General features: G+C 47.8%; 1 protein-coding gene across 1 annotated transcript in view; it reads right to left on the minus strand.

The window, feature by feature from the left end:
* CRY2 (cryptochrome circadian regulator 2) overlaps positions 1-10,681 on the minus strand; it is a 36,595-nt gene extending 25,914 nt beyond the window's left edge. The window contains exon 1 of the mRNA XM_007519095.3: positions 10,395-10,681. Within this exon, the coding sequence (XP_007519157.1) occupies positions 10,395-10,615 (221 nt within the window). The 5' untranslated portion in view covers positions 10,616-10,681. The remainder of the gene's footprint in view (positions 1-10,394) is intronic.
* Positions 10,682-11,041: the final 360 nt, after the last annotated feature.

An 11,041-nucleotide genomic window follows, 5' to 3' on the forward strand; every position in this document is an offset into this window, starting at 1 on the left:
TGGGGAGCACATTCAACCAAGTATGCCACCACCTGGCTCAGAAATTAACATTTTAAACACCATGTTCAAAATTTCAAAAAGGCCCTCCCCCCTACAGACATCTAATCTTTGACAAAGGTGCCCACCAGACTATTACATGGGGGAAAGGAGAGTCTCTTCAACAAATGGTGTTGGAAAAATTAGGTTGAAACATGCAAAAAAATGAAAGTGAACCACTATATTTCACCAAACACAAAAGTAAATTCCAAGTGGATCAAGGACTTGGATGTTAGACCAGAAACTATCAAATACTTAAAGGAAAATATTGGCAGAACTCTTCTCCGTCTAAATTTTAAGGGCATTTTCAATGATATGAATCCAATTACAAAGAAAATTAAAACTAAAATAAACCAATGGGACTACATCAAATTAAAAAGCTTCTGCACAGCAAAGGAAACCACTACCCAAACAAAGAGACCCTCCACAGAATGGGAGTTCTTTACATGCCATACATTAGACAAGAGGCTAAAACCCAAAACATATAAAGAGTTCCCCAAACTCAGCAACAAGCAAACAAATGACCCCATCCAAAAATGGGGAGAAGATATGAGCAGAATATTCACCAAAGAAGAGATCCAAAACGCCAACAAGTATATGAAAAAATGCTCCAAGTCATTGTCAGATAAATGCAAATAAAGACAACAGTGAGATACCACTTCACCCCTGTGAGAATGTCATACATCAGAAAAGGTAGCAGCAACAAATGCTGGAGAGGGTGTGGGGACAAAGGAACCCTCCTGCACTGCTGGTGGGAATGTCAATTGATCTAACCCCTATAGAGAGCAGTCTGGAGAACTCTCAGAAGGTTAGAAGTAAGGAGTTGGGTGGTAGTACAACAGGTTAAGTGCACGTGGAGTAAAGCACAAGGACCGTTGTAAGGATCCCAGTTTGAGACCCTGGATCCCCATCTGCAGGGGAGTCGCTTCACAGGCGGTGAAGCAGGTCTGCAGGTGTCTATCTTTCCCTCCCCCTCTCTGTCTTTCCCTCCTCTCTCCATTTCTCTCTGTCCTACCCAACAATGATGACATCAATAACAACAATAATAACTACAACAATAAAACCACAAGGGCAACAAAGGGAAAATAAATACATAAAACAAAACAAACAAAAAAAAGAAGGCTAGAAGTGGACCTACCCTATGACCCGGCAATCCCTCTCCTGGGGATATATGCTAAGGAACCCAACACACCCATCCAAAAAGATTTGTGTATACCTATGTTCATAGCAGCATAATTTGTAATAGCTAAAACCTGGAAGCAACCCAAGTGTCCAACAACAGATGAGTGGCTGAGCAAGTTGTGGTATATATACATAATGGAATACTACTCAGCTATTAAAAATGGTGATTTCACATTTTCACCCCATCTTGGATGGAGCTTGAAGGAATCATGCTAAGTGAGATAAATCAGAAAGAGAAGGATGAATATGGGATGATCTCACTCATAGACAGAAGTTGAAAAATACTACCATGACACTAATATGCCTTCTGTGGGCCGATGACCTCACCAATGTGTCCTGAAACCCCACATCCCCAGAGCCTTACCCCACTAGGGAAAGGTAGAGACAGGCTGGGGGTGTGGATTGACCTGTCAATACCTATGTCCAGTGGAGAAGAAATTATATAAGCCAGATCCCCCACCTTCTGTTCCCCATAGAGATCTTTGGTCCATACTCTCAGAAGGCTAAAGAATAAGGAAGTTTCCATATAAGGAGGTGATGGGACATGACACTCTGGTGGTGGGAATTGTATTAATTGTATCTCTTATCCCACAAACTTGTTGGTCATTATTAAATCACTAATAATAACAACAAAAAAGAAATTGAATTGTTATGTGGAAAACTGGGAAACGTTATACATGTACAAACTACTGCATTTTACTGTTGACTATAAACCATTAATCCCCCAATAAAGAAAAAAGAAAATCAAAAAGGGGCTCGTTAAAAAGTCTCTTCTGTGTGTTCCCAAGGAATTCTACTCCACTCCCGAGGAAATCAGTGTTATCACACGTGCTGTGGTAGGAGCCTATTATATATACAATGCTATCTGCTATGCTTTTAAAGTGTATTTTCTTTTTATTTCCCCCAAGCCACATTGAAGGGAAACACTGTGCTTATTGTATAGAAGAGGAGAATGAGGCACTGAGAAGGTGTTATCTGCCCTATGATGAAGTGACGGAACTGGGTAGGAACAGACTCAGAGACAGTGTCTTCTGACTCTGCTCCATTTCTCAAGCTTCCCATCAGCTCATCCAACACGGCTAAGTTTCTGCACCATCTCGAGTATTTGCAATCTGTCTCTCTGACAAAAACAAGCCCACCTATATCTAGTCCACTGACAGCTTTTCCTTCCTGGGGAGCTCAGCTCTCGCTAATTGGACACAGAGAGACCTCCTTCTGTGTGTGTCCTCCCCGGGGTCTCTCCCCATCTCTGTCCACTGTGGGAACCACTGGATCTGATTCTAGCACAGTGGAATTTGTGACGGCTCTGCAGCATGTCACATTCTGTAATTCCTGCAGGATTACAGAAGAGTGGCTGTTCCCAGGCTGCCTCTCACTCCACAGCTGCCAAGACCAGACCCCACACTCCTGCCTCAGCTGATCCCTGTCTTAGCCCAGGACATCATGGGGGCTGCCAGGCACACAGAGACTGTAGACCGGGCACAGGGGGCAGACAGGTGGGATGGCACTGTGTGCACATGGGAAGCTCTGTCTGTAGATTTCTGCTGTTGAGAAAAGTCAGTGTGCTCCCTCACTGCTGAGAGCTAACGGTGGTACTTCGAGCACACAACTCCAGGCCACAGTGCTCCATCTGGGCCCCAAACACTTCAGGACTTCTTTTAAATTATCATTATTGTTGTTACCAGAGCACTGCTCAGTTCTGGTTGTGTGATGATGCAAGGGACTGAGCCAGGGACTTCACAGTCTCAGGCATGAAATTCATTTGCACAACCATTATGCCATCTTTCCAGCCCTAGGGGGTCTCTTTCTTCACAGTCCACCAGACTGAACAGGACTAAAGCTCTCACTAAAGCTGACAAGCATATCAAAGCTAGGTTCCAGCTGCCTTCCCTAGAACTTTATGTGCAGACTTCATTTACTAAAAGGAGCGCTTCCTTACCGCATCTCTGATCTACAGAAAGCCCTGTCTTTCCCAAAGAAGAGACTCCTTTGAGAGCTGGGTAGTGGCGCACCTGGTTAAGCACACATAGTACTAAGCACAAGGATCTGGGTTCGAGCCTCTGGCTCCCCACCAGCAGGGAGGATGCTTCACAAGCATCTCTCTCTGTCTCTTAAATTCTATCCTACTTAATCGAATGGAAAAAAAGGTGGCCACCAGGAGCAGTGGATTCATAGCACCGGCACTGAGCCCCAGCAATAACCCTGTAGGCAAAGAGAGGGTAGGGGAGAGAGAGAGAGAGAGAGAGAGAGAGAGAGAGAAAGAGAAAGAGAGAGAGAAAGAGAGAGACCCTTTTTTGACAAGAGATGTATGTAGCCAAGAATGGAGCAGATGGCCCAATTCTGAACTTGGAACTTAATGATAATAGCAACTATGAACATCTAATGAACAGCTAATTGCAACAAACCAGGCACTGTTTATGTGACACCCTGTATTTCATTTAACCCTCAAATATCCCTGTGGGGCAGATATTATATTAATATTATTTTAATTTTATAGATGAAGAAACTGAAGCACCAAGAGTTTAAACACTTTACCCAGAATCATGCATGTACCCAGTATAATAGGCAGTGAAGCTCAGTGTCTCTGATTTATTTACTTATTTATTTAGTCATCACCAGAGCTTCACCACTCTGAGTGGATTTTTTTCAGATAGAGAGAGACAGAAGGAAAGAGACCACGGCATGGAGGCTTCCCTCATTATAGGTAGTGGGGTGAAGTACATGACAAAGCAGGTGCCCTTCCAGTGAGTAATCTTGTCCAAGTATATATATATGATTTTATTTATATATATGGTAAGGAAGAGAAACAGAGCATCGCTCTGGCACATGTGATGCCAGGGATCAAACTCAGGAGAAGAGAGAGAACCAGGCCACCACTTCAGCATTTGTGTCGTAGGGGATCCAACCCGAGGCCTCACACATGCAGTTTCAGCACTTTATCTCCTGACTCCCTTCCTGCCTGACCACTGGCAGGTTTGTTCCATCACAAGAGAGGATGCTGGGTCATTAGCACTCCGCTAATGCCTTTGCTTCAATGAAGGGGAGTGCTAGCAGAACTGGCTGTGTTTGAACACAGTCTGGCATTTCCCCACCACCTCCAGAATGAGCTCATATGGCCAGAAGCAAAGGACAGGGCCCCATGGGAGCAGCTCAAGCTCACCCTTCAGATCTAGCGACATGTGCAACTGAATTCTGTTACATAAGCGCTCCAGAGCCTGTGGCAGAAAGACTGCAGAAAACTAAATTGGGATTTCCAAAAATACAGAAAGGGCTCTGTGAAGGAGGACTCCTTTAGAATACAAGGAATGGTCAGATCCTTTGACTATGTACTCATATCAGGAAGGTCTTCTTTAGAGGGGGAGATTCTCAGCAGACAACTTTATTTATTGTTAACTGGAGAATGATAGCAAATGTTTACATTTTAATTTTTTTATTGCCACCAGGGCTAGATCATGGGCAGCACTACACATCCACTGCTCCCAGAGGCCATTTTTTTCCTTTTTATTTCTTTCTATTTTTATTTGATAGGGTAGAGAGAGGAGGGGGAGATTGAGAGGGAGAGAGAAAGATAGATACCTGCAGTCTTGCTTCTCCACTCATGAAGCATCCCCCCTGCAGGTGGGGAGCAGGGCCTGCCCCCCACAACTCTTCTTTTTTTGTTAATGCTGGGGCTTCATTCCTCTAAGCTGACTCTTTTTAGGGAGAAAGAGACAGAGACAGAGAGAGGGAAAGACCCCACAGCTTGGAAGCTTCTCCCAGGGGGGTGGGGGCTGGGCGCAAACCTGGGTTGGACACCTATCAAAGCAGATACTGTGCCCTGTGAATCATCTAGTTATCTTGTACCCTTGACCAAGTTTCTCTGCTCCCAATCAAGATGATCTAACAGTGAAGATGAAAGCACAGGCTGACCTGGCTGCAGAGGCTAGGAATAGAAAGCACTATCGCCCAAGTCATTAAGAAACCTTGAGCCTCTGGGAAAAGGATGACCCCCCAGCCCAACACCCCCACAGCAGGAAATGATCTGTAAGCACCACTCAAATAAAAACCCTTAGCTGTTCTTCCCTGATTTCAAAGAGAAGAAGGCTTCCCTCCCTTCTCAGCAAGCAGAATAGCACAGCGATTCGCTGGGATACCAGTGTGCACAGCTCAGAGAAAGTCACAGGTCTCCACCAGTAGATGAGAGTTTTCAATCTCCTTCTTGCTGACCAAGCTGCAGGAAAGAAACACCTCAGTTGGTTGGTAAGTGGCGCTTGGCTCCCAGCATGTGGGAAGGGAGACACAGTTGTTCTCACCAGGGATCACTGGGGGCTCCCAGCTCTCCCTATTTGTTAGTTCTCAGTGAAATGGGCATTTATTCTGCCTATTCTCTTTGTCCCCTGAACAGAATGGAAGTGCGGCACTGAGCCAGGAACACAGTGGCTTAAATAACGCCCCGGGGGAGGCGAATTGGTGCTGATAGCTATGAAAGCAGCAGAAAGAAAAGTGTATTGAAAATCTGCAAGGGCCCATTTGGAGTATTCATGTTTAAGTCTGAAAGCTGTTTGCTGGCTGGGAGACAGCTCTCCCGGCAAAGTACACACCTTGCCAAGCTTCAGTCCCTGGGTTTGATCCCTAGAACCACATCGGAGGCCCCTGAACGGCGCCTAGAGGAGCTCCATAGATGGTGGAGTAGTGTTTGTTTGGTGTTTCTCTCTGTCAGTCTCTTGCTCTCCTCATCCTCCCTCTAAGCACATTGAGTAGATTAAAAGATAAATTAGTAAAATAAAATAAAAGGGCCAATGAGGCCACACAGAGGTATCCTAAAAACACAAAGCCTCCATATTTCATCCCCTAGAGGCACATAACATAAAAAAAATAATAATAATAAAGCATTCCAGCCATGACATCATCTCCCCGGACAATAACTTAGATCCACCTATATATCAGATGATTGGATCGTCCTTCTCGTGGTGCATCCCGTGAGTACCCATTCATTGGGGAAACTGACGATCCTTCCTAGCCGACTGAATCCACATGGATCCCAGTCACTTTCAAAGCCAGCAACAAGCAGCTCCTGACAGCTTTCAACCTGACCTGTTGACTGGCTACGGAAGAAGGGCAAATGCTAGAAGAAGATCAGATGTCAGGCTCAGGGGAAAAAAAAAAACTAGTATAGTCATGTGCTTTTGGGAATATAACTAAAATAGGACTACTAACTATCTAGAAAACGGAGACCCCCCAACTCTTCATATGAACCTTTCCAGCCTTCAGGTTCATCATTAGTCAACAATTTGTTTGGCTTTATATGTTAACTCTCTTTTCAGCCACCAGGTTCCAGATGCTACCATGATGCCAACTGGACTTCTCTGGGCAGACCACCCCAACAACATGTCCTGGAGCCCTGCTTCTTCAGAGCCCTGCCCCACTAGGGAAAGAGAGAGGCAGGCTGGGAGTATGTATCTACCTGTCAACGCCCATGTTCAGCGGGTAAGCAATTACAGAAGCCAGACCTTCCACCTTCTGCACCCCATAATGACCCTGGGTTCATGCTCTCAGAGGGTTAAAGAATAGGAAAGCTATCAGGGGAGGGGATGGGATACTGTGTTCTTGTGGTGGGAATTGTGTGGAGTTGTACCCTTCTTATCCTATGGTTTCTGTCAGTGTTTCCTTTTTATAAATAAAAATTAAAAAAAATATATAAAAAACGATTAGCTCCCTTTTCTTTTTAACTTCTTATTATAGACCCTTCTTCCAGACGCAGAAAAATTGAGAAAAGTGGTCTAGGGGAAATGGCAATGGGCTTAGTCAACTAATGTTTCATAAAATAAAGTTCTGGTAGCCATAGAGCTACAATTAGCTCATAAGCTCCCTCACTCCCACCAAGGAGAATATGTTAGCCCTTCTCCTGTGGATAAGTATACATATTTCTTCTTTTTATTTTTATTGCCACCAGGGTTACTGCTGGGGCTTGGTGCCGGCACTATGAATCCACTGCTCCCACTGGCCATTTTTCTTTCTCTCTGCCTCTCCCTATTTTTGTAAAATAGGACAGATAGAAATGGGGGGGGGCGACAGTGGGAGAGAGAAAGCAAGACACTTGAAGACCTGCTTCGTTCTGCAGGTGGGGAGTGGAGGCTCAGACTCAGGTCCTCCTCGCACATGATAATGTGTACATGCAGCTGGCTGTGGCACGGCAGGGCCCTCTATATACTTATTTCTTGATTGTCTATTTTTGTCCCCCTTCATACATAGAGAGGCAGAGAGTTAAAGAGACTACAGCACCAAAACTCTTCAAAATACAGCCAAGATTGGGCTTGAACCTGGGTCACCCACATGGCAACACAGCACATTAGCCAAGTGAGTTATCTGGCTGCCCTTCGTGGTTGTCTTTTGCTGTGGTTGTCTTTTGCTGTCCTCTTTTAGTCTTAAAAAAACTACTGTGTGGTTATTTTAATCTGATTCATCTGCCCCAAAACAAAACACTGTGTGGGAGCCAGTGTAGGAAGTGCAGCAGAACAGAGGTAGCAGGTTTGGATTCATTCTACCTCCTGCAGATGGCCCAGGGCCCCCACCCTTCCTCAGGAAGCTTCCCGGAGGCAGCAAAGTATCAGCAGATCGAGGACATTCTGCTGCAGCTCTGTTCTCCCAGATCCAGAAGCAGCCCCTGGATTTTGCACATACTGTATTATGCACAAATATGGCTGTCCCCATCCCTCTCCCAGCCGCCAACCAACTGCACTGAGCACAGCCTGCAGCTCTGCCCTCCATCCAGTCAGCCCAAGTCCTGGAAGCAAGCATTGTGGTGGAGGAGGAAGGTGTGGGGCTGTTTCAGGCACAGGAGCAGGAATTGGATTTGATCTGTTTGGTGTTCTTTCATCTCTTATTTCTGAATGCCAAAACGAATTAGACTTCCAGCCAATGCTCTGCAGTCTATTTCCCAGATTGTCATGTTCCAGAACTCCTGTCCTCTCTCTAGTCTGAAGCCTTCTATCTAGTCTCAGGCTATGCTACACATGAGAGCTTTAAAAACTCAAATGTTATGACTAGAACTGGGAGCTACTGCACTGATTCCTGCAGGCATCTAAAGATCCTTAAATGATTCCCTTGTTCAACAAGATTGAGAACTACTGCTTTTAATTCTTCCTTTTATTTTATTTTGTAGGCCAAGACATGGCTTCTCCACTGCTGGACCCCTGCAGAACCCAGAGCAGTGCCTGTCAGATATTGGGCACTGCTTTAATAACTGCTCACTGGGTGCCTGCATTCCTACAAGTCCTCTGACTGCAGGGTTTGTCTTGGGCATCTGAGCTGCTGCAGCCCCCTTCTCCTCTGCTTGTGAAAAGCTCAACCACAAAAGGGGGACCCACAAAAACTCATCAACACCAAGCTCCTGGCAAACCTGAGTTTAATTGGCAACAGCTTTTTTATTTTTTATTTTGTGTGTGTGTGTGTGTGTGTGTGTGTGTGTGTATGTGTGTCCCTCCTTTTAATCTCCAAGCCATAAAGGAGTAGCCACTCCCCTGCAAGGGCCCCCAAAGACCAATAAAAGAAATAACCCCTTCGTGACAACAAGCTGAGTCCCGTTTTATTATTCTGCTCTGGTTGGCGTGCTGCCACAAGGTGAAGGGCAAAGTCTGAGGCCTGGTTCAATGCCAATGCTGGGAATGGCTATTTGAGGACACTTGTGAAGCTGAATCTACTCTACAGAAACTGGAGCAGAGGCAGCACCAACAGGGCAACCTGCAGTCTGTGTGGGCAGGCTCTCCACAGGGCTATCTTTAGTTATTGCCTCTAAATGGTGCTGGGGCGGGAGGAGTGTTTCATACACCCACTGCCAGGAGCACTCACTTTCTTACGGGGCACCCACCTTGGGGAGGGTAAAAACAAAACAAAAAACAGTGTGCTGAGAGCTCTTGCATTCCCGGAGCTAGCTAGCCTTGCAGGTAACATAACAAGGTCAAAAGCAAACATCCTCCCGAACAATGCAAACAAGCCGAGTGACAGCTGCAAGGTGTTTAAAGGCAGAAGGGTACATGATGTCTCCAAACTCCAAGCTTTTATACACTGGCTACAAAGAAAATACATCAACCACCCATTTGTTAGTTATTTCCCAGGGTCCTGTCCATGCCGTCTCCGAGGAATCATCAAAGAGGGGGTCCCCCCATAGCACAGCTCTCCTGCACCCTAACCTTTTACCACAGCAGTTGATAAAAGCCTAATTTAAGTAGCCCAAACATGCTATAACATTAATCCCATGAGAAGGTCCTGCATAGCAGTATTCTCTCAAATGGGATATGGACAACTCTCCAGCTCAGGGCACAAACTGTTTCCAAATGTACAAACCCTTGGGGTTGCTCTCTGTCATAATAATGGCAAGATGGCATTTACCCTATCGACTTGTATGCCAGGATCTCTAAGCACGTCCAGAGAAAGGATCTAGTTTGTGAGGGGAAGCCAGGATGGCAGAAGAGATGGAGTCAAACAAACCAGAAGCTTGGAGATGACCTTCAGGAGCCCATCCATGGCCTTATTTATTGATAGGACAGAGAGATATTGAGAGGGGAGGGGAAGATAAGAGAGGGAGAGAGACAGACACCTGCAGACCTGCTTCACGGCTCCTGAAGCTGTCCCCCTGCGGGTGGGGAGCTGTGATCCAAACGGGACCTTTGCGCGGGACCTTGCACTTCATACAATGTGCGCTTAACCCGGTGCACCACCGCCCGGCCCCCTGCAATGGGCTCTTTACCTGAAGCATCTGCAGTGCTGCACCTCAAACCACATCTCCCCTCCCCTCGCAGGACAAGCTCTTAAGAAGCCCAGGCCAGGAGACACCTGTCCAGCTAGCTACCCGCTGGCTGTGAAGTCCTTGGACCTGTCCGCTCTGAGTGTGTAGGGCTCAAGCCTGTCATCTGTACGGTGGGGATCATTGAACACTGCCCCGGAGGGATGTCGGAAGCCCCAAGGGGCCAGGTAACTCGAGACGAGAAAGCGCTTGTCAGAGGCCACCCGGGAAGCAATGGCCCGAGCCACTGCTCCTCTGCCCCCGGCTTTCACCTCCCTGCCCTCCCAGGTCGGGCTTCTTCGAGCCCCGGGAGCAGGGACTCCCCCTGGGGAGGGTGTGGTAGTTCACACGGGCCACGGCCTCAGAGCCCGGCTGAGCGACCCCAGACCCGCGATCGCATCCCAGAGCCCCTCACCTCCATCGGTTGATCCCGACTGAAGAAGAGGCCGCGAACCAAGGATCGAGGATGTAAACGCAGCGCACGGATCGCGCCCCGCGCACAGCTGCCAGCAGCGCCGGGTTGTCATGGAGCCGCAGCCCCTTGCGGAACCAGTGGACGGAAGAGGCTCCATCTGCAACCGGCCCGGGCCCAGCAGCCGCCGCTGTCGCTGCCGCTGTCACCGCCACCGCCGCCATCTCTGTCCTGATGCGTCGGATCACTGCCGCTCCGCCCAGTCCGCGCCGCGGGCCCCGCCCACTGACCTATGATGCCGCCGCGCCCGCTGTAGCCACGCCCTCAGGCTCCTAGAGCGCCTCTGCCATTGGCTGGGGTCCTCCCGCCGGACGATTGGCCGAGTCCGGCCCCGCCCCCTCACGTTTTCACTGTGTGCAGCCGGGCGCCGAAGGAGCCCTGGCTTAAGCGGATGACGCAGGCTGGCAGGCCCTGGGCGTCCGGGCGTGGGCTGTCTCCTGGGACAGCGCCTCTTACACTGGGCCGTTCAGGGCTGGCTGCTGGAAGAGGCGTGGGCTGGCGATGGTTGTGACTCCAGTCCGTGGCTGACTAGCATCTGTCGTACTACATCCTCATCGTCATCACTGACCTCACTGTTAACTCCATGCACT

The sequence above is a fragment of the Erinaceus europaeus genome, chromosome 17 (assembly GCF_950295315.1).
Source record: "Erinaceus europaeus chromosome 17, mEriEur2.1, whole genome shotgun sequence".
NCBI classification, from domain to species: Eukaryota; Metazoa; Chordata; class Mammalia; order Eulipotyphla; family Erinaceidae; genus Erinaceus; species Erinaceus europaeus.